The sequence below is a fragment of the Acromyrmex echinatior genome, chromosome 19 (genome assembly GCF_024713525.1).
Source record: "Acromyrmex echinatior isolate Ae372 chromosome 19, ASM2471352v2, whole genome shotgun sequence".
NCBI lineage: Eukaryota > Metazoa > Arthropoda > Insecta > Hymenoptera > Formicidae > Acromyrmex > Acromyrmex echinatior.
Window position 1 is genome coordinate 3008414 of NC_141870.1, and position 25592 is coordinate 3034005.

At 38.3% G+C, this 25592-nt stretch overlaps 1 protein-coding gene and 1 long non-coding RNA gene across 11 annotated transcripts in view; one reads left to right on the forward strand and one right to left on the reverse strand.

Annotated features, from left to right (window-relative positions):
• The window catches only part of Ten-m (teneurin transmembrane protein Ten-m), a 569521-nt gene that overhangs the window by 150187 nt on the left and 393742 nt on the right, over window positions 1–25592 (forward strand). For all 10 annotated transcript variants that reach the window (XM_087416181.1, XM_087416180.1, XM_087416177.1 and 7 more), the window contains one exon: window positions 19099–19183. In XM_087416181.1, coding sequence (XP_087272307.1) covers window positions 19168–19183 — 16 coding nt within the window. In that variant the 5' untranslated portion in view covers window positions 19099–19167. The remainder of the gene's footprint in view (window positions 1–19098; window positions 19184–25592) is intronic.
• Window positions 1–25592, reverse strand: part of LOC147906639 (uncharacterized) — a 289343-nt gene that overhangs the window by 102812 nt on the left and 160939 nt on the right. The window lies entirely within an intron of this gene.

Sequence of the window (25592 nt, forward strand, 5' to 3'; positions counted from 1 at the left end):
TGACAATGCCACCAACGAAATGGACGAACGTTATCAGTTATGCGATAGCATTGGACACTTTGTCTTTCACAATTTATGACGTCAATATAGCCACGTAAATACGTAACAAAAGATAAAGTCAGATAAACTGTAAGATTAGACGCAAAACTACCTTAACTAATATTTTAAAAGTATAAAGAGACAGATAGAGAGAGAGAGAGAGAGAGAGAGATAAGAAATATAGATTGTCGTAAGTGATGATTTTATTTTATCTTCGCAGTCAAACTTAAAACGTTTTCCACTTTCGAACGTTTTCGCAAACGGCACGATATAGCGTTACATTTGATTTTATTGTTCTCAGGTGGGAATTGTGCAGCCTGGCAAAACGGTCTCCGCTGTCTCCGTTAATACAACGCACGAATAAATATTACAATTGTCCGAGTTGTAACGACGCATTAATTCATTTACATAGCGGTCTCTCGCATCCAGACGACGTCGAGCTCCCTTGATACCGCGATACCCGTACCGAACCTTGTTAGCTCCAGTTTCCCGCGTGACGGTGGCGCGCCACTGCATTACACGTACCCGGCATTACAGGCAATCGTCCGACGATCGAATCGACTGACTCTCGACTCCCAGTGTGTATTCCGCGCGCGGCATGTCAGCCCAATTTTGCCCGGAAATACGTGTCGCTGCTCTGCTAGTAGCACGCGTCGCGTCCCATGCCATATACCGACACAGATGCGGGCAGGGGAGGCAGACAGATAGGGCGAGCTTCGTGCCGCGGGTTAATTAATAAATAGGGATTCGATTTGGCGGGAATAATTCAGGAATTAACATCGCGGTACGATCGGCCTATCACTATTCGGTTCGGCTGCAATGTGCATCGTTTGGCCAGCAAGGCGATGTAACCGCGACAAAGCGCACGAAAGTGTCAATATTGACTGAGAGCTGCGAATGTTAATAATTGATAAACAGTAGTTCTTCGTGACACAGTTTGGCAATTCGACGTTCATGTAAAGGGACGCACTTAAAGTTCTTAGTGTAATGAGGTTGCTCATACAAGAGTTTAATATTTATTTAATTATTTAAATATATTTCTTTACGAATAACAATTTTACTACTTTTATCAACGTGTTTGTTGAAAAATATAATACAAATAAAATTGAAAAAAGTTTATATAAGCCAATAGAAATACGAGGACAAGGATGTTCTACGAGAACATATGTAACCGTGGCGTTTATTTATAATTAGTTACAATAGTGAATGCATTAAACAGACAACGGCGCTCTTTAACAGACAGTTTTCATTCGCAAGAGAGAAAAAGAGACGGAGAATTACCAGCTGTCCATTATATCTTCTTGGTGTACTCTTGTCCGCGTGTACCGCCCGTGGTCGCGTATGCTGGCGTATGCTTTGCGGTAACACCAGCACGTGGCTAGTCCGAACCAGAAACCCACTCTCGTGCCTGCGGTTTCCTTTGTTTTCTCTGTTTTGTTTCGTATCACTCCATTATACCGCACGGAGAATCCTAAAAGAGAGCCGTATCCGTGTGAGCTCTTATAGGGCATCAGTATGGATAGAAAGTGAAAGATAAACTCGTTCCTCATCTTCGTGAAGCTACAGAAACGAGTTCTTTGATTTAAAAGTGAAACTGTATTATCATTAATAACATTGCCTCCTTCAGCAATCTCGTTCTTCATTTCACATTTGTGTTTCAAATGCCAGTACTTATAATAATCTTGTGATTTGAGTTGGAATAATATCTCATCTCTCAATTAATGTAAATGAAAATATCACTATGAGATATCACAACGATAAGGAATTGCAATTGTGTTAAAAAACACAACCAAAAGCAAAAAAATTTTTTTCAACTCTAAGTATATTCTTTTTACTATATTCTTGCAAGAAAGAGTTTGGTATTTATGATATGGAAAGATAGAAAAATGTTTGACAAAAAGATAATTTTATGATAATTTCGCGATATATATATGGACTTTGTGTATAAAATGTTGTATAAACAAATATGTATAAGTGCAAGTGTTAAAATTCAGTTAAGTCCGATATAGTTGCTGTTGACTCCGACTTTCTATGATATTGGTTGCGAAAAAAATAACATGAAAATAGTTTTATTTTATTATATTTGTATGAAAAATAGATTACGGTTATTTTTAAATATATTTCAGTTATATTCGAAATACAAATATGTTATAAATGTGACATCAATCAACACACTCACAATTCTGTAATCCTCGATAGCTCGTGATAATTGAAAAATTAATTCTTATTGTAAAATATCTCGCGAATGTTTTGGAAAATGATACACATGTAGATACATTTTTCTGTTAATGAATCTAAAATTTCAAAATTGCAAATGGAAAATACAGAGAATATTTTAATATGGAGACAATTCAATTATTAAATGTATATATTTACAAAGCTAACAACAAATTTTTAAACCCAATCGTATCATCTTTTGCTGTAATAATAAATTGTAAAAAATTTTTTTAGTATCTACATGTTTATCGATTTATTTTTAGTGAGTTTATAAAAGAGCAACGATGCACGAGCAATACCGCGAATTGAACCAATCGGGGTGATGCATGACGCTCCTATTTTCAACGATATTTTCGGGTATCGCGTACAAAGCGAGTAACGTTCGGTGCGATAAATATAGCGAGAGTTTCGCCACTATGACGTGATCGTGAAACTTTGTGGCGCAGATGGTTGAGAACGCCTGTTCGGCGTTGAAAATTGTCTGTAATTTTATGGCCGTCAGAGGAAAAACGCGCAAGTTAGTGAATATAACGAATTATAGTGAAAGCGCGAATTAAACTAGGACAAGTTGTATAACATAGAACTCCTCACACACTGCGAAATAAACTTTCGAGTGTGCTATAGATATCGATTCGATGGTTAAATGTAACTTGTTAATGCGGCTCGATATATGGCATGCTGCACAAAGTGTACAATGTACGTGCTCGCGTGTATCGACAAAGACGCGGCGGTTCTAATGGGAGGGTAAAAAGGGTATACTACTCCACGGGTTGAGCCACATTCAGACTGACGCGGTAATGCGCACGAATCCATTTAGCGACCGCAACGTCTCCATCCAAGAGAGCAAGCAGAAGAGACTCGCAACGAAGGAGAGAACTAGAGAAATAGGCACGACACAAGGAAAACGGAGACAGAGAGAAAGAGAGAAGGGAGAGAGAGAGAGAGAGAGAGAGAGAAGCAGGAAAATCTCTCGTTCCTAGGAAGAAATCCTCTTGGTACTCGAGATGCACGTCTCTCGTCATTAATGACTAAGAATACCGTAGCAGGCAAAGCACTAAAGACGTTGCATCTTTCACAGAGAAAATGTTTTCTTGCCTATATTGACTTGATGAAGAATCGTAATCCCTCTCTTCCCTTCATCCGATCTATCCAAAATATCCAAAATATATTTTTAGAATAATAACAATAGATATTTGAATTTACAGTCCTTTTACATACTGATGCATTTCTTACTTCTATTTGAGAAACAGGAAATACCTACTACATTTAATGTGTTACGTTAAAGATTATAATTTTAGTATAAGTTTAAGATTTTCGTGCAACATTATTGCAACAGAACATGTAGGAAATGGAAAAAACGTCATTAAATTCCTCATTCATCGTCCTTAAGAAAATATTATCTTCCAAAATTTCGTTTTGTAGACGGCATCAGACACCTGCTGTGCTTTCAAGAGAACCCTCGCTCGTGGAGGCGCGACAACGAAAAAACGAGGGGGGCGTGTCGGAAAGACAGAAATTGCGCGAATTATGCGAATTAAGTGAGCTCGCTGAGTAGTGACAAAGCTGCGTAATGAAGATACCGAGGGAGGCGTGTCGCGGGAACAGAGGCGGGGGAGAACTGTGAGGCGCACAGTAAGGAAGGGGGTGAGGAGTAGGTGAAGGATATAAGACGAAATGAAGTCTGCAGGGTGGACGTCGGGTGAAGTCGAGATAGAGGGAGCCAGTAAAATTCTTCGAGTCATGGGCGACGAAAGAAAGAGAAGACAAGAGAAAGAGGAAAAGGAGGAAAAGCGTTGGGGATGGTGGTGCGGAAAGTGAAAGAAGGAGCAGAAGATGGAGTGTCGAGGACGGTTGTGCACCGTCGCGACTAAGGGTGACTGTGTGTAAGTGGCCCGCGAAAACCGGGTGGAAAGGAAAACGGAAGAGGAGTTGATGCTGCTGCTGCTGCTGCTGCTGCTGCTGCCGTGAGAGCGTTGGGTGTATGTAGAAATAGCCGACGGTGCACCACATGCTGCCTGTAGCCGATGGAAATGTAAAACTGCGACAAGTCTTGGAATAAAGTGGCTGAATAAAATACAACTAAAATCCCCCGTCGCTCTCTTTTGCATCCTACATACCAGCTCGTGGAACTCGGCCGTGGTACGGAGGATAAGTTGAAGCGAGATGCGACGCAATATCGCGACTATCACGCGTTATCGCAACGTACTCTTCCGTCAAATGGAACAGTGAGGAAAAATCTCTCATTTGGGAATACACACGCAAAGGGAGATGGCAGTTACGATTCATTGGCCATTCATTCATATTGAGCTAGTGGACTAGTCTTCGATTACGATCGTTTACTAGGATTGATTGACATTCGTAAAACATATACAGAGATTATAGTAGTCACTTATATTTGAAACGCTATTCATTCTTCACAGATAATTTAACCGAAAGTTTGAATTATTTGCATTTTTTATTAGAAACAATGCACGTATAGCGCATAGTATTGAGAAATAAATTTTATTTCCTACTTGGGTATGCAAATGTTGATTTATATGAAAATGTATATTTGAAAATTGCCATTGTTCTTGATTCGAAAATGACAGGAAGGGACCGAATGACATGAAAGATAGCCCTTTCCGTTTCTCCTCTCTAGATATGTACGTTGGACGCGGAATAACCTTGGGTGACCGGATGCATTATCTGACTGTTCGGACAACGTGTAAGTGTAATTAACACACTACCGTTCATAACGAGGACAATGTACGCAGTCACACTAATGAGAGCAAATTAGCTCGTTTGTGCCAGTTTAGTTTCACCTCCTTGCTCCGCCGCTTTGTCGGCCGCGCGACGGTCGCTGTTCTCTGTGCGGTCAAGAATGCAAATTTGGCCGTTTCGCGCGCGCCAGTCTACACCAAACACGAATTTCTGTTGAGTTCCGTTGACGAATTTAGTGTTGCAGACGGCTTGCGGCATATAGTTTCAAAATTCATGGCTGATGTGACAAGATGTCTTTGACGCTATCCATATTCATGCACTTGCTAACAAAACGACAACTAATACCTAATTATTCTTGCACTGGTGTCAAATTGTATTTATTAATTGTCTTTATGATTTAATGATTCTGCCATAATCATAAAAATATTCAGATAATTCTCGAAGGAATTTAATATAAAGTAATTCAATTTTATTATATATAAAAAGAATTATATGTTAAAATAAAATATTTTCTTTTTATGTTTCTCTATATATTCTTCTTAACGTACGTAAATTTATGTATTTGGATATTATTTGCTATTAGTTTCATTTTTATTCTTATTAAATTATTAAATTATTAATCACGATATTGAATTTTAATATTATCTAGCTAAATATCATAGTGTCTTAACGTGACTGTCGCACAATTTATACGTCTATTTCTACTTTTGTGGTCTACAGTTTTTCTGAAGTACGAAGAAATAAAGTCGAATGGCAAGTCGAATCGATTTTAAATAGAACCCTTTGCAAGAATGGACGTTTCGACGAGTATTACAAGCTTGGTATTTTCTGGATTTGCATAGGATCGGAGCCATAGCAGCTTCTCGAATACGTACGCATATATATTTCTCCAGTTTGGCCGATTTGTTATCCCGTACCGAATATTCTTCGCAATCCGAATAAGATGTACTGACTGAACGTACCAGAAGAAATAGAGTTCACCAATTGCAAACTCTGTGGAAAAATATTTTATTCGTTTTCAGTTTATGTTTAAATTTGTTATTAATCTTTAAAAAAAAACATCTATTAGAGAGTTAAAAGGTTCAGATTATTTTATGATATTTTTGTATGTAACATATAAAGACATACAATATTACATGCAATATTACTTATGATATGTAAATGAGGTTAATTTAGTTGCTAGCTGATTTTTCATCACACAATTAATCTATTCGAATTTGATTTAAAATAAGATCACTGCGCAGAGGAAATCTCTTGCAATAAATCACTAGTAGACTCAAAGAACAGTGCAATATCTTAGATGTCGATTCCTTTGCCAGTTGATTTTAGTTCTCTATCGACATTCTTGAAAAGTCAAATCCACATCGCGCAGAGACTTGCCAAAGGAAGTTCATAGTGGAAACGGAAACAAAAGCGTAGAACAAAGGAGAATAAATATTCAAGATATCCGCAAACAAGGAAGGTTTACGATTTTATGTATAAAAATTGTAGAGTTACCTCGATCGCCATGTTACAAACGCTCTCACATTTCTTTGCTGCAAAATGCCCCGAGGGATGGAGAGGCGCGGAAGTGTGTTATAGAGCACAAAGGAGAAGGATTGAGGAAAAATGCACAGACACAGTAGTGTAACCATTCGACAGACCTCAAAATATGAAAAATGGACTGAAATTTAGCGATGTTAACAGTTATAGCGGTTCCCGATATAGTCGATTATCATTTTGTTACGTTAAATAATTTTTTCTAACCTTTCAAAGACAATTAAATTATTGTAATTTTTTTGTGTTGCGAATAAACTTTTGTTCGTTCATATTTCGTAAAGTGATTTATTGCTGCAAGTCCTTAATTTTCTTTGTCGTCACGATGCATGTACAGAGTATGCGAAATACGTACACTTCGCCTTACTTTCCCTGTACTCTCTCCAGTCCCTTCTTTTATTTTCTACACCGTTCGCTTCTTTCCCTTTTGTCCTATCCATAGTGCTGCAAAAAGGGTCCCTGCGTCGCAACGTTAAAGTGCATTTCACCTGGGAGGAGCTTAACAGTAATGGCTTGCATCGTTTCGTCGAAACAAGCATCGATCGCTCAGCAAGTGGTTACCGAAAACGTGGCGTATAATCTATGATTATCAAAACAACTATAGCATAACGTCGATTTTTCATACGAACTGCAAAGTAAAAGAAAACCGAGAAATATTTTAATTTAAAATTTTATAAAAAGATGTGATTTTTTTTTAAACTAATATACGAAAAATATGAAAATATAAAACGTGTCAATCTTCGAAATTCATGTTCATTCACAAAACTCATCTGCGTTTCCTCAGTCTAAATCTTTCGACACACTTTTCTTATGTTTGTTCCGATTCAATCTTCTTCCATCAACATTCCAACCAACGTCGTCGTTGTATGCGAAACTAACGGCCGAGGTATTTTCCTCGAAAATTCGCTCGAAGGGATACTTGATGCTCGCGTAACGACATAGTCAATGGGAAGAGGATACCTTAGTAAGAGGCCTGTAGATTCACACTCAGGTTTGCAGACGGTCAAACCGCAGTGTCGGATTACCGTATTTGTAAAAGATGAATGACGACGAAGAGAGAAAAAATAAGTGGAAAGAGCAAGATAAAGATGAATGCATTGTCTTTCCTAAATTTTCACGGTGCTTTGCATTACTTTCATTAATTAATAACTAATAAATAAATATCGTATTCGTCTTTTTCCATTGTGGATGTACCTTTATGACGATGAAGATGTTAAACGGGACCATTTTCTACCTTTCTCTTCTTACAACCGCACGGCATGAATGGCTCGTTTCTCGGTAGCCTCGACTCGCAAAGCGTGAAACAAGTTGAACGAGCGTACTCGATAATCGAGTCGGTTGTTCACGCGGTTGCCTCATCGTTTAGGCGTGCTAATTGCACTCATTATCGACGTTACTGGAATACGGAAGACTGCTCCATAGTAGAACGTTTTCGAGCGTTCTTTTTTTGTCAGCAGAGGAAATGAACAGTGAAATCAATTGTATCAACGAATAGGTTGGATACTGTATATAAAAGTACGGTAGATGTATAAAATTTTATGTAAAATGAAAATATTTGCTGAATATAAAATAAAATGTGCGCTACAAATCGATTGTTTAAATATTTTGTGTTGAAAAACGTGTTAAATATTCTGCTTAATTTGAAATACTCCTGTACTTTAAATCCTCGATAATTTTGAATGAAATTAATTCCACCTATGTACGGATAAAATTTTTTACTAAAATTTGTACACGTATTAATAATAGCATTGTTTTGTTGAAGATTGTATTATTTGTAATTATTTATAGTATAAATTAAACATTTAAGGGGATTTTTTACTTTAACGCGCTGTTGTTTTTAGGAAGTTTCTATGCTTTTTTTAAATGGAAAAGTGGATCAAAATTTTTCGAAATTATTTCTTGTTCTCTATTTATTATTGTTTGAAAATAGATGCTATTTGTTCTGTAAAAAATATAAATAATTAATAAATTTAATTGATTTTTGTGCATCGCGTACAGGATTTGACCGTGATTTCGATTTTCTGCAAGTGAACTGAAATTTAAAAAAATGAAACGTGAGCGTTTTAATCAAAATACTTGTGTCTATCGTCGGAATTACGCGGAAAAAAGAAAGTAACTAAAAAACTACGTGTGGTAACTAAATGGTAAGTGTAAAATATGGACAGCTAAAGTATCATAGCTAATGTCTTAGTTGTGACATCTATATTATTGTAGCAACAGCAAACCATTTCTCGCCATAGTTCATAAATTTATAGTTAGGAGAGTAAATATATTTTAACAAACCAAGATTAGTTACGGTAGGGAAATTTTTTCTGTGTAGAATTATTCATTTCGCTTCAAATAAATAAAATGCTTATTGTTCATTTTTCACTTTTTTCTTTAAATGTTTTCAAACCTCAAAAAAGAATTGAGTTAATAAAACAATTCTAGTTTTGATGATTATAATCGCAAGTATAATAATTAAAATGACATCTTAATTTTTAATTTCAGTCCATTAAAAGATTCGTAATTATGATCGCAGATAAATCATGACACACAAAAATCAAATGGATCTGTTAATTATTTATACTTTTTATTAAAAAAAAAAAATAGCAAATCTCTGTCTACAAACAATAATAAACAAAGAACAAAAATATTTTTTTTAATATTTATCCACTTTTCCAAAAAAATTTATAAAAAAACTTAAAAAAACAACGCGACAAAGTAGAAAATTAAAGAATCGATGTCCTGCATTCTAAACGTAGTCGAGTCAACACTTGTGCTCTCAAGCTTTCATGATCTTATTTAGAACCAAATTCAACGACTCGGGATGTTCACAAACGTCTCGAATCCCAACCAAAGTATTTTACGGGAGTAGAAGGAAGTAAATACGAGACATTCTATCGACAAAAAAAAAAGAAAAAGTAGCTATTTACGAGTCGCATCGTGTTCTGTTCATTTCGACGTTGGCATGATCAAGGAAACCAGAGTTTTAATTTTCCGCCTCAGCAATTCGCTAGCCGGAGAATCAATGAGAATTAAAGAGTAGGGTAACACCCTAGCTTATCCTCGAACGAAAAAGAATTCGTTGTTAGAACGATGAATTGCGGGAGAGCGCGTAGAAATGCAAAGCGCACCGACTTTGCTAAACGTCTGCTTATATAATATAAATGTATAAATTATATATGTAAATTAAATTTCTTTTATTGCTAGCCGAAATAAAGCAGAGTGCGAAATAGATGGAAAATAAATAGATAGATCGAACGCGGTGACTTGCGCAAGTAAAATTTTATTCGTACTTCCAAGAGGGAGAGAGAGAGAGAGAGAGAGAGATGTTCAATCTGCAGTGACCCGCCACACCAGATCCCACTGATATCTTTAGCTTAATAGTTGCTAAAGTCATTCGTCAAAGTATACACTCGCAGCAATTTTCTTCAGAAAGGTCGCATCGCACGTTGGGGCCAGTAACTCGGGAGATCTTCTAACGCAAGCGAGAAATTTAATCGCGACTCGTTCGTACGATTAAATGTCACCGGTGCCATACACGTGAGACCAAAACGGGGAAGAGAGAGAGAGACAACGGTGTCCCGGGAAATGAAAGGGTGCAAGACGGAGCGGTGGAACGCCTCGTACGAGAAACGGAACGAATAAGAGGGAATGAGACAGAGTAAGAGAAGGAAGAGAGGAGATGGTAGTCGAGGACGAAGGGTAGATCAGCAGGGTCCCAGATTTCCCCAGTGATTGTCTCGCAAAGTCTCGCAGAGTCTCGTCAGACCATTCATCGGCGACGTGCCGAGACTTCAAGTCTAGAAGGTTGCAGCCCTCCGCTAAACCGTCGCCAGTCCTTTTTCAACCCCGATGAAAGAGGAGGCAAAAGCTGAATCGCTCGACGTTTTCAACCCGCGTGTGTTTTATCCTGCGAGTCTCTGTCTCCTTCTCTATACCTGTCTCCTCTCACCTTTACCCGCTTCCACGCTTCCCTCCTCGTCGTTCACCCTTTGATGATGAAATTGCCGAACTGGCCGATAACACTGATTGAAAAAAAGGCTCCCACACAAAATCGAATTTCCAGTTACGAGCACCCCATCAGTATATAGCGGGGACACCGCGATACCGATTGCTTTGATCGCCATGTATATACAGCCCTCTCCGTTATGAAACCCCTTGTGATCACCCTAAAACTTGCCAGAAATTACGGTTATGAAATGAATCTGATCTGGACTTCTGATATTTCAATCACGTAATTATAATTATAGTACACTTTGACGTATAATCTTAATGCAACGATGAAAAATGTCTTTGACATCTGAGACGTAACGATTATATTTCATTTTTATCACATGTTATCACCATAAATTACAATCTTCTCGTAAGATTTCATGAATTTGCATTTCTCTTTCGTCCTCCGTTTAATCGCCATGACGTTTCAGAAACTGTTCGCCCTTGGCGGACCAGATCAGGCAATTCGCCTTTGATTAACGAAGCCCTCGACGGCCAAAGAAACGATTTACATTTTGGCGAAACGCGGGGAAATTTGCGAAACTGGTCAGCAGACTGCACGGTCGGCGCGTATTAATTAGAGACTCACCCTTAAAGTACCAGCAAGGCACGGCCTTAAAGTACGGCAGCCGTGGTCTGGTGAATTCAGTGCTCGGATTTCACGTAGTCAGACGCGGGTTTAGTGCGCCGTGGGGGTAATTATTCAAGCGGCATCCCTCGTGGCGGGAGAGTCACGCAAGGGTACGGCGGCGGAGGGTGTGAGTGAGTCGGCCTGAGGGGGCGCGAGACGATGGCGGGAGGGTTTCTGAGCGCGTCATCCATCACTCCGTAACGTACGCATGTACCCGCGAGTGCCCTGAAATAATTGAGCGAGAGCGGTGGAATCGTTTCTCCTCGGTAATGCTAGCGACTGAAATTTTGTTCGTTTCTGGGGTGAGTCGTAACCACCCACGGAAAAGCAGACGGATATAGAAAAATGGAAAGCTTCTACGATGTCTCTACTTTGAACATGTTTATGCGTTTATTCGCCTCAACTATTGCAGCATTTGAAAATGCATAATTCTCTGACGGTGATGTATGACATATACTATTTTCGCGCACGAATTTATATAACATGAGTGTATACGTGATAAACGTTCGTATTTTTGATAGAATCGGTTTAGATTTTCCTACTTTTTCACGAATGATCATCAATTAAGAGGTAATATTTATTATATTATATGCAACTTACGTTTTCAATGATATTAATGTTTTTGAAAGAAATTTCAGTTGTAGCAAGAATTACAGTTACAAAAATGTAAGTGAAGAAGGGAATGTCGCTTGGTGAAACATTTCGGAGCTTCCCTGGTCACGCTTCCCCGGTACGGACTTTGATTATTCCAGAGTACGATTAGTATTCTGTAGAAGAGAGAAAAAATGGACAGAAAAAAGAGCGAGGAAAAGGTATTGAGAAAGAGACAGAGAAGGCAAAAGGAAGGCGAAAGCGCGAGAGATTGAGCGTAATAGCGCGGAGGAAGGAAGCGAGGAACAGGAAAAAGCGGGCGCCGAAGCCGTTACGTTCCGGTTCGGCATGCCGGACCACCGCGCGCCCGGTCCGTTTTATAAAGCTGCCTACGAAATTAAGAAGCTGTAAATTTGCGAACCTGAATTAGTATTCCGCCAGACTTCCTCGCGCCGTCTGGAAATCGCTGCGAAGTGGAAGGCGCTAGCGAAACGATATCGAGTTGGGGCGAATACAAAGGGAAAGGCATTTGTGTCGGAAAGGCAAGCAAAGAAGAGATGGGGAGAGGGCTGCGGAGCGACCGAAAGTGAGCGTAATCTTCTTTTTGGGCCCTTCCATCTCCTTTTTTCATTCTCGTCCACTTCTGCTTCCACGTACGATACGTGCTTATTTTCGGGGGGTAAGATCGACGAGTTGCGATGAGTAAAAACGAGAGTCACCCTCTAAAGGGATAATCTCGGCGAGAAAAATATCGAGGATCAGTCCTGTGCTCGGTGACACGGCACTGTACTCCATTGCGACTATTGCAATATACTCTCCGCGATATATAATATGTCTGTGCTTATTTCGAGATCCATTTAACGAAATAACATTAATGACACCGATGTGATAAGATATTGCAAGCGATAAGCTTGTATGATAAAGTAATACGTTATGTAAGGTAGAAACGTATAAATCATTACATATTATATTTTTTTAGTAATTTTTACGTCTTATTCTCTATCTTTTTAATAAGTGGGTTTAATAAACGTTTGTTTTTACAAGCATTAAATATTTAAAGGTTTCCTGAATCATCGATATCTAATAAAAATTAAGACATTCTCTTTGCCTTGAACCTGCAACCTATTAATATGTTACACACGCTAATATTTAATTTAATCAGCTTGTTGACACATCGTTACATCATGACAAACGAGCTTTTATTTGCTCCACTGTTCTAGCCGTGATAAAGCGAAAATTCTAACAATAAAGACGTTACATTCCGCGTATCCTAAAATAATTGAATATGCGTTGGAGTGAATTAGCGGCGGCGTTGAATTAAATATAAGACGTTGGTAAGCCTTGGGGTTGGGAACGTCGGCGGTGCAGCTTGCTATTAATGTCACCAGCCCTAACCACGGGTCATGGACACCGTTAGAAGGGTGCATTCTTAATCAGGTGCCTTTTGGTACACCCGCGCGCCCTAAACTGAATGAGATAATAAAGCTGCACATCCGCAGGAAACCCCTAATAACTTTACAAAATCTGGATCAACTAGTTAACGTGATAGACCCAATATTAATAATAAAAAGGCAATACGATGCATTTGATAAAATAACAATACGCCAATCAAAATTTGATAGCGTAATTCTATCTCGTAATAATTATCATAGAACATATATATATATATATATATATTTATTTATTTATTGCATATATACAACAGTTCTAGTTTGAGGATCGCGCATATTGTAATTGTTTATTAGTTAGCATTTCTGTATATCAATTGTGTGTGATTAGGATTATATTTATTAAACATATTTCTAATAATAATAAAATCAATACATTTGACGAAATCAATAATTTTTCTATTTGCAGTCAATTTTATTTTAATGACAATATGAAAAGATATTATTCGCAATATTCGCATAATTTTTGACATAGAAAAATTTATCACTTACAACTTGTAAGTTCTATTCTTCCAACCGCTATATTTTCTCCAACGTTGCTCTTTGTAATAGCTTTGTCAGCTTGCGACTTAGACATATAAGTCTGGAGAACCTAGCCACTCAGACAAGAGCGTCGTTATTGCAATATGAAATCCCTGTACATCAAATCGTAGACGGGATTCCTTAAGAAATCACCCGTCGTTGCGTGAATTGCAAGCGACGGCGATACAAATCGTATATACCGTGACGAATTTACTTTCTCCCATTCGCGCAATCCGACGGGACAACCGCGTCGCCGGCGCGAGCGACACAAAGGGTGAGCGATGATGAATTGGATGCAACTCGCATCCCCTTGGCGCACCCCCGGAGGGTTCGTGACGCGTCCCGATGTACGCCTCCGGCCCTATACGACACCTACATACACACGTGACATTTGCCCGTACGCGATTTCGTGGGTGCGCGGCTACTTAACGATTCGCCCGGTTTTTGCACCCGGCAGTGACTCACGTTCTCGCACACATGTGCCGTGCAAGCCACACACTAACTTCGGCGACCAAGTCGGCGGATTCTGAAATTAAATTACGAATTACGAGCGCGGGTGTGTACGAGGCGTTCACCGCGATGCGGTTCGGCGGCGGCGACGACGACGACGACTTTCGAAGGGCGGTTTGCGAGACTTTACGACTCGCAGTTATTTCCTCGGTGGCGAGCTCGCGGAGAGAAACGCCGGCAACAGGGGAAAGAGGCTTCGAAATGACTCGCTTACGAGACGACCTTTAAACTCACCCTAATTTTTTTCTTTTTCTACGGGCGGTCTTTATATCCGGTCTTTCCGCGACACACAATGTAAGGCCACTTCAATAGGAAACTTATGGAAACTGTATATATGAATACTCAATGTTTTATTAATTTATATCTTGTCTTATTTTAAAGTCATTTTAATTCAATTTGAAAGAAAATATAAGAGTTAGAATATAATAATTGATTTTGATTTGAATTGCTTCGAAAACGTAGTTAATTCTGGAATATGACGAAGAAATGAAAATTGATAAGGCAGAATGATGATTATTAACATAAACTTTAATTATATCGACATAAAAGTCAATTAGAATATTGATTTACATCTCCAGTACGGTGTATGTTCCAATATCTAATGAAAAATTTTCTTAAGGAAGAGATTCTACGTTAATAAATATTCTTTCCGTTTTACTACATAATTTCGATATTTTTGACCGAAGAATATTTCTCGTTTACTTGCTATAATCTTGTAGAGACTGACAATGCGTTCGGCAATGTAGCCCTCAACGGCAGGCAACTTTAATGTCCGACACCGTCAGTCGTTAGATTGATGTAGCAGCATCAGTCGAGTATTAACCTGAAATGAGCGTATAATGGCGGTGTCGGGTATTTGATGCCTGTGCTCAGGATGCAACGTATGGCGTCCGCTTGTATGTATTCTAGAATATTGGGCTTACATTATATACGCTGTTCATATAGTTAAAATTAAGCGATATATCGATATGCCGAGGTATCCGAATACGTATCGTATATGTTGCATATGAATACACACAAAGATAATATCAATTCGTGCGAATTATATCTAATGTGAATCAGTGCATTTAAAACATTGTAATTCTTTGAATTTACAATAACGATTAAATCTTTTACATTTTGATCTGAAATAATATCATATACTGTATTTTATATAGCATTAATTGCTAATTATTAATTACTAATTATTATTAATTATTATTGTAGTTATTATTAATTATTGTTTAAAGGCGAATGGAGGAATTGTGAACAGATAAGAGAAAAGTTAAATAAACGGACAATTATTTAAACAATTAATAAAAGCCATTATTCAAAAGCTTATTGTTTTAGCTTTAAAGTACAATAATTAACATTTAGAGGTATATATTAATATAAACTATAATTAAACAAAAAACAAAATCTTTGTCGTTTGGAATTATTCACCGTTACGCGTGGCAATGTTTTGTTTTTATTTAAAGTTATTATCGAAAACATGTGATAGTATTTATTAATATAACACTAATTGTAAACATATACGGTCTATCACTTGAAATGAAAGGTTATCACTACTCTAATATAGTATTATTCACATTTCCCCCGTATTTGCAATTCCACACTCTCCTCTTCATTTTATAATTAGTTATAGAGGAAAAAATTGTTGTCTAATTGAGTGGAATAATAAATCCAGTAGATTCTAATTGTAAATTCTTAAATTTCCAAATGTTTGTCACGCATGCGTGCATAGTGAAAAAGGAATATAAGTTTCTCAAGAATATTGACGACTAAATTTCACTGTACTTATTCAGAATAGTTTTTTGGTACATTCTCGTTTCGAGAAAGGGCGCAGACAATTGACATTGTGATAAAGATTTGAAGTGCAAACCGATTTCTCTTTTTCTCCTTCGCGATTCTTCTGTCGGCTCCTCGCAAGAGTGTAAATATCGTACATATAGGATTTAGAGCGCGTGTTTGTGCACGTCTGTGTGTTAGAAATCGAAGGAAAAGTCTCCATTCTTAAAATTCCCGGTGCCCAGATCCCCGGTGCGGCTCGCGGCGATATTGGAAAAGCTATCGACGCCTTCTCATCTACTCGTATAGCGTACGAACCGGACGAAATATTCGGACGCAATTTCTTTATGATAATTCAATTTATCCTTCGGCCGCACGTCAGCGGCCGCACGAAGTGCATTGGCTCTATCGTAACGGGCTGTACCGATACATACATGACCCAACATTCCTGACGGTCTTCTAAACCTTTTATTCTGCAAATGGTCAGACCTTATTCGCCCATACTGCTGGGAATAACCGACCCGATAAAGAATCCTATCCGCCTTCCGTGAATTCATTTCGTGAATACTTCCAGAGCGCGTTGCCTCGAAAACTCATGAAAATTGATTGATCCGTATTATAGTTGCGGCAAAATTTCGTACACGAGACATATCTATATTTCCTTATTGAACTTTAAAATGCTCATTCTCAGAAGCAATGTTTTTGCGCAACAGTTATAGCATTGTTTGCTAATATTTAAGTTAACATATTCAAAATTTGTATTATTAATTTAGTAATTATTTCATCTTACATTTGCACATTAATTTATCTTTGTATCTCGTGCTTTCGCTTCTGCAATGCTAAATGAATAATACTTTTTGAATAAATGCTCCTGAAAAACATGTTGTTTCTTTTATATAATTAATCGTTATTTCTGTCTCTCATTTCCTAAAATATTTCCTTGAAATAAAATATTTTTCTTCTAAAATTTTTCTTCAAGTTTGAAGATTCTTTTTGGAAACGATATTCTCTACATCATAAATATATGTCTTCCGGCAAAATAAAAACAATTTCCTAACAGTAGTGCTTGCTTCATCGACTGTTACTTCCAAACGGTTGACCCATTCGTCGTGCTTCATACAACCCTATATATATTTCGTTCATAATCCATCTCGTATCAATTTATCTTAAGCGTATCGAATCATATCCGTGAGTGTCTTTCCCTTCTCTTATTTTCCCGTTTTTCTCAGCGCTTCCCCATCTCATCCCAACGTCCTAGCGCGAGCAACATTATCCGATTATTTCCGACCGCCATTTTCCACGGTCCCACAATGCATCCTTCGATTGCGACGAGTCTCGATTGTATTTTCGTAAGTGATATTTGCTGAGAAAACTTTGGCCACTTCACTCTAATTGTTTCTCCCTCCCCGTCATCTCGCGAAAAGCAGAATCCGTCACGGTGAATAAATATCTCCAAATAGACATACTAGACGAATCTGCTCCATTTCCAAAGAAGCGTGATATTTTCTTCCACGTTAACATACATTTTTAAACTCTCATTTTCTACTGGTGACCCCGAGTTCTCGAAAGAAATAATAGAACCTAAGAGCATCGTAGAACCGTAAACTGTTCATGAAGCATTTAAATCTATTACTAAACGTCAAGTTTATTTTATCGCGAATTTTGTCTCTTATATTTGCACATTAATTATCAAAATTTTTTTTGATCTGTCCCAAAACAAAATCCGGCAAGGACTATTAACTTACTAACGTTTCTAAAATTTGACAAGACAAATGTTACAATTCTATGATTTTCAAGAGATATATTCTAGGTACTTTACTGGCACACATTGCCAGAATCTTTTGTTAATAGAGTGTATTTACAGTACGCGCAATATAATAACGAATAATTTGAAAAGGGCAGTCATATCAATCGTGCGATCTATTTGCGTATTTTCCACCACGAGCGCTACAAATCGGCAATAAAGAGGATAACGCAAAAGGATTATTATCAGACGTATAAATCGGTAATGTAATTAAAGCTGGGTGTTAGGAGGAAATTACAAATGTGTTATGGCTTACATATATGTCGAATAAAACGCTGCCGATACGTACCGTTATTAGAGAACCGGCACCGTTCTCTATCGCAAGTTGCTAATTAGTTCGCCAGATGGACAAACCGTTTGTGGTAAAATTGGCTCAGTTATGTAATAAGTCCTCGTATATTGCACGCTGCTAACGGACTTTGGCGGTTCTACGTAACCACTCCTCTTCCCCGCCATTCATATCTCGATTTCCAATCGTTGAAAAAGGAAGCGATATTCCAGCTTAATCGATAATTGCGTGCAATTTGTATTTTCACTGATACCGTCACACTTTCACACATTTTTAATTTCAGTTTTCAAAAATACTGTAAAATTATATTGTTTTTAAAACAATATTAGATTCGATCGTCTTCGAATGTATGTAAAAAAAAAGCATCTTGTTACGATTTCGTTTTCACGTTTTGTTCACCATCGCCAAGAAAGGATTGTCTCAGTTATACGTTTTCAGAATGTGCTCGGCAGTATTACGGACGAGGGGAGTTTCCCAGCTTACGTACGAGGGATTGCTGGTTATACGTTGGACGTTAAACCGGCTTGGAAATAGTTTCCGGAACTAATTTACTCGCGAGGGTCAGCGTCGTCGTCGTCGTCGTCGTCGTCGCCGCCGCCGAATATCCTCTTTATTTCACGTTTCGGCTATCGAAATCGCTGCGGTCGCGAAGAGCGAACTTTGAACACGGATATAACACACCCGATCTATTCCCTGACTGTGAACCAATATTATCTTTGATCCAACGTCATCAACCATAGTAACGCCTAGATATAGTTCGAATACCGAGAATTCCTATGGTATGCTGGACCGCACGAGATGTATGATTACTTGCGATCGAATCAGCGTACTACATGCCGTGTTTATCCTAGTTTTGTGATCGTCGATGAAGCGTTCCTCTCTTTATGTATAAATATATATTCTGATAATTTCCTTTACAAATAAAATTGTTTCAAAATCTTCTCATTTTCTCTATCGTATCTTGTGCATTTAAAATCATCCTTATAATTGTTATATTTTAAGTATATTTTAAGTAAATTTAATCTTCAAATTTAATAAGCATTTTACATTCAATTATCGCTTCCAGGTGACGACTTATCCTTGTGTAACCGCGACTCCGACAAGGAGTGACCATCGAGGTACATGAAAGAAGGACATGAACTACTCGCAAGGTAAGCCAATTTCGTTCAATAATATTACGCTCTAAAATATAACGTAAAAATACATCTCCGGACTCCTCACCGTGATGGACAATTTTACTTCACGAGGAAGAGAGAGCCACGTCACCGATATCTACGTGTATCTATCGAATTCACCGAAGGTTTGTCCTCGTCCGATTTCCAGTCCGGCCAAGTGAGCGGGCGGCGGTCTGAAACAGTTCGGAAATTCACTCAACTAATCAAATACCGCTAAAACCGCTAAACAAGTTAGGTTAGCAATCTACGTGCTCCGAATGGCAACTCCAAACTGCTGCGGCTGCGAAGCGCGAAAACGCTCGCGACTGCTTCCGCAATCCGCACGCCATCTTCGCCCTCTCATCCACCTACATTCCTTAACGAGAGGAAACGACTCGATGCAGACGTGTACGGATCGCCTAATCGACGGTCCAAGTTTCGCGATTGCAGGTTTTGACTTTGCCATGTCCATTGTGTCATCGCCTGGTCGGTGCAAAAGCGATCGATAGACATGATAAATTCTCCAATTTACAATTAGAATGAATTGCCACGGTATTTTTAACGCGTTAAAAATACAAAAATATCATTATATAAATAGTATATGTTTATAGAAAGCATTCCTTTTAAAATAGTGAAAGCAAAGATTGAAAAATAAGATAAAGCGTTTTTAATTAATGATTTTTTTTAAATTATGTCTCGCGCGTTATTATAATTTTGAATAATGTAATTTTTTTCATGTATTAGTTTTTAAAGTTAAATCAATAATGATAAGTTTTCTAATAATTAATATATGAACGTAATGCTAATTCTATTTATAGAATTTATTAAAATCGCTGCGAGACTTTTTGATTACGAATGCATTCCATACATACGTCGGATCAGATAGTCAATCAGTAGATCTCCAGGGTGCAATGACACGTGCTGTCATGCTGTCAAGATGTTTTTCCCCCCTGTCGTGACCTAATTGTCCTCATATTTTTGACATCGGACGTTATCTCATCTACCTGCCTAATAGAAAAGCCGAATATAGAATATATACCATAATATCTAAACACCTTTGTGCTCATTCACATGCAAATGTATGCTGAGTCGGCCATTAGGCTTTCCATGGATGAACAGATCCACGCTGATGTACAACGAACATTGATCCCTCGTTGTATCCTTTGTCGTTACGACGTCTTTTCAGCATTTTCGTCTCGTTTACTATTTTACGGAGGGATACCTTTTCGAATGAAAAAGAGCGTACAAATTAGTCGGATCGTTAGTGAAATCCATATTAACGAGACACCCGATTCTCCCTCAGTGGAAACGCACTCCGGATCCTATGTTAATTCCAATCCCCAGTTCTTCAACAACGCACAAAGAGGAGAATCGCAGCGACAGCGTTCTGTATTTCTTTTGTTGCGGTAATACTCTCCACTAAACAAGTCCTGAATATTTTAAATATATTTCACAGAACGCACATAAATATCCGAAAGAATATTTCTTTCTCGTCGTGCACGACGAGAAGAGAAAAATATACGCGACTGTTGCGAATGAGAAATGAGAATAAATCATTCGCATGTTTCAACTCCTTGACGATGTTAGGCACAAAGGAACTGATTAGCTTTCGTAATTGAAACATACAAAGGCATAATAAATTAAGATAAGATGATTGAATAACGTGGAATAAAAATGCAATGTTTGTGTTAACTCTTTGTATTAAAAAAAATTTTTTTTTCACATTTCAAAGGGTGACGCACGGATAATGTGCCTTGGATCGGATTGCTTTAGATATTGCTGCAACCCCTTGTGTGGGAATGACAATGCGATCGCAACTTCCTTTCAAGGGACGAAAAGGAAATGTAGAAAAGCCGTCGCGCACGGCCGTCGAATACAGGGCAGATAATGAATTTAGCCCGTTTTAAAGAGGTTATTGATGGAATCCATTCCCGGTTCTAAACGCATGGTCGATCGAGCGAGAGACCCAGGACCGTTAGACCACCCCCGTGCTTTCTCTTACCCCTAACGTAATTGCGAATCTCCCCCCCCTCTCTCTCTCTCTCTCTCTCTGTGTCCCTCCGTTCTGATCAAAGACGATTAAATATTTCCGCTCTGCAACATTTTCTCTACCTCGTTCACGCCAAACCGATATTTATTTAGGTATTTGCCCGAACCGTTCGCCGAACGAATATCTGCCGTAAACCAACGTTAGTGTCAAGAGTTATCGCGTAACATAGTCTCGACGAACAGCGCGTTTGCGCAGCTACCATTTCATCCAATTTGCAACGCTACAACGTAGAGTGCATCGAATGGGTTGTGTCGTAACGCGCGTCGCGTTTATCGATGTAAATTCACGGAGGAATTGTTCCCAAGCACGAGCCAAAGCGAGATTATCTACTTGTTCATTGCGATAAATAACTCGAATAGAAACTATCCATTCGACGCAGCAGGACAAAATGGAATAAATATCTTTAATTAACGATATCTGCGCAAAATCGCCTGCGATGAAAGACGCGGTTTCAGCATAGTATGGATTGTGCTGAAAAGACTTTATGCGGTATGAACTACTTCATCCGCTATAGCTATCTGAAAAATTGACGCTAATCCACGTCCGTCTCATGAATTAACTCTCTATATACGGCGTCTCGTGGGAGAAGGCGCGAATTGAACTGCGAGAAAGAAATGCCGCCAAGAGCCCTCTTCATCCGCCAACCATCCGGCTTATATATTGTAAATACCACGTAATCTGATGACCTCCCGGCGACGGTCCCTTCATTACCAGCGCGGGTGCCATTGTTCCATAGGTATAATTGAATTCCCAAGGCAGCCGCTGCCGCCAGCTAACCCTCATCCTCTCGACATCAGCGATCCGAGAGAACCGCCGATTCCACGTTGGAACTCTACGAGACCCTGATTTACCCCATTCAGTCGGGAATAATGCGATATCTCGTCCCCCCGAAAGCCACATCGAATCTCGACTCGAGAGAGCGGGGGTCATTTCGACAGAGGAGGAGGTTAGTCTAAGCTCGTACACGATTCCGAATGTCCATCCGTTCATCGCCCAAAGTCTTCCGCTCGTCTCCGCGAATGTCGCTTCCACTTTGAGTGCATGAGCCAACAATGGATTCTATCGATGCACTCGAGAATGGTCAATAATTCGAAACTGAACGCCAAGCTCCACTACGTAATGTATTCTGCGTAATTTCGAACATGGATTATCAGAGTTGCTCTCTGAACCATATAAATTTAATACGAAACCAGCTCGCAATATACGTAAAGTTCGAGCACTATCCTTGTAGCCTGCATAAATAATATAATTTGACATTTGCACGAATGTGTACGAAATAGCTCAAATTCACGATATTTCATTAACTCATAAACTTTAAAATCAATTTTGAATACTTTTACTTCAAAAATTTTAGAATATCGATTTCTCCAAACTGTAATTAATTGAGAAGAATTTCTAAGAATTAGATGGAAATAAATTATTCGTTATTTAATTTTACATCTTCGATATGTGGTATATGAACTTTTTATCTGGAAAATGCATTAGTATTCTTAGTATTCTTAGTTCGTTATATTACATTATAAATTTTCACGGATGACAGCTAGTAATCATTAAGTCTTTAATGGTCTTTTAAGTATCAGAGCGATCATTTCACCAGTGAATTGCCCGATTTACTTACAGTAAATTAGAATATTTCTACCGCCATCTCCTTTCTAAGTCTGGCGGTAATAATTTTACTCGAGCACCTTCCGTGTCAGAATTCTCACCATAATCCGCAATACATACGTTAAATATGCGTGCATTACAACGCGCCATAAATATTGACTTTAATATATTAAAATTATGTATGTGACTTTTAATATATCAAAATTATCGCATCAAGCTCAAAGCACAATTTTCCATTGTGCATAAATCTGCACAAATCTCACGTACATAAAAGTAATAAATTGGAAAAAGAGATATTCTTTGTAATATTTTATCGCTTAATCAAGATATATTAAATTAAAAATTTTCTGTCATTGTGCAAAAAATAATTTTTATGCGCAGAAAGGCAAAAATTTTTACAGTCTACTCACGACAAAAATAATCGACTTATATTCGTTTCTGCTAATATAAGTTAACTTTAATCTCGGGTCATGCTCTTCATCCTTTTCTAATTCTTAGAACTAACAAAAGATTAAAAGTAAGTTAAACCGAGATTAACGTAAATTTATATAAATGGAAACAGACATTAACCTAATAAAAATTCAAGTGCCGTCCTCAAAGTTACGACAAATTCGATATAATCAGCCTCTATAATACACTAGGAGATAATCACATACATCAATTAAACGATAGACTTCATTGTCATTTATCAGAGACCGCTGACTGTCAGTTCGAGATGATAATAAAGCATGTAACATGTCTAACTAGGGAAACATGCTGCAGACATTCGCTAATCGTAAGTGTCAGAAGGTCGTCGCAGCATTCAGAGACCAGGATCATCTATGGTGTCCTGGATGTTACGGACTGTCGCGTCCATCCTTCCAGGAACCCGCAGGTGATCATGAATAACAATGCCGATAACGCGTCGACATCGTCGTATGCGTTGTAATTAATGCTCGTCAGACGCCTGGGGCGGAAAACTCCGCTGTATTTCCGTGTTCCGGTATGATCTTGACGTTGAGGTGCCTTTACACCCATTTTACGACACTGACAAGCGTGTCCGTGTTCCTCGTACAAACAATTTCCTACGCGACTAATTCCATGATGCATTCGTCTTGTTTTCTATCTCGTTGAAGAAATGTAACGAAGCAACTCAATTTTAACAAAAATTAAAATACCATATCACGCGCATATGAAGAACGTAACTCAGATGTTACATCTGTATAATTCATACATTGAGAGAAAACTTTTTGGTATTTGTAACTATAATTATATATCACTATAATTACGATTACTATGGTAATAGTAATAATAACAATTATATAATAGTTATATCAATCAATATATATAGTTGGCAACCGAAAATGACTAACTATAATTATAATAACCACAAAAAGTTTTTCTCTCGATACACGATCAACTGATTAAATTATATATAATTTATAGAATTTAATAATTAGGATCTTATTTATATAAAGATAAAATAAAAACGAATAAATATAATTATATCGTAATATCTATCCTATACACAAAAACAGTATAATATTAAAATTTATGACTAGAACGATTACATTTTTCTTTTTTATTTTTCTCCAAAGAGAATGCGAATTTTCATCAGCAATGATACCTTCGGAATCGCGTAAATCGTCTTTGTGCGGGAAATACGCACATCGTAAGCATAAACACGCCGTTCACTGCACGACGCTGCAGGTGCCCTGTCATAGTCATGACTGATGACCGACATTACGATTTGTCAATAACAATTGTCCCGGGCATAACCGCCCCGTGCAAACTGCAACTGATAGCTAACATCGATTGTCCACGTCGACGTAACTGTCTGCCACCCGGAGTGACCCATAACGTATCCGCACCAAAAATCTGCCGCGGACAGCCGGGCGCGAAAACAGATTCGCCCGGCAACGTTGTCGCGGCTGGTACGCGACGTCCACGCGAATACACGCGACCGATCATTTCGCAGCATTGCCAATTTTTTGTGTATTTTTTCTCGGTTCTTTTTTCCTCTTTTTTTTTTTTGAACAATCGAGGGTCAATCCGCGCGTCAACTCGCCCGCCGTTCAACTGGAAACGAAAGCTATTATTCCGTTGGGAAATAACGGGGCTTTTTGTTCATCGCAAAGTGTCTCCCCGATAGACTGACGTTTAACATAATTAAAAAAATTGTTATAGTAACGTAGGGTGTTGTTATTCGTTATTGATGCATGGAATTTTATATATTACATTTTATATTAATTTATTTGTAATTTTATTTTATTTTCTATCACACATCCAGCAATAAAATAATTTATTTAATCAATATAATATATAAGCTCATCGTATAAAAACATCCGTTGTCGACGACGTGACAATTATACAAGTGGATGAACGGTTCATGATGTCGGAGTTACTTCTTGATCGCCTTCTTGGACGCACGCATCTCGAACGCGGAAAATCCCATGAGATTTTTTTCCTCAGCCACTCTCGAACGTCCCACTCTCAACGAGTAGAAAGAAGTGGATGTAGGAAATTCAATTTGATCGCCGACACGATTTTCGATTGGCAGACAGCTCGAGAACACGTATGTGTCTGTGAGTGCAACGAAGAAAAGAGAGAGGAAGAAAGGGGGGGGAGAGAGAGAGAGAGAGAGAGAGAAAATATGAACAGAATCGAGTGTGTAACGAGTCGCATTGTGCAACTGAGGAGATCTTTCTCATCTCCCTCGGTACCTCTCTCTTGTCTTCGTTTTATTTTCCGTCGTGGATTTATTGTCCGTTC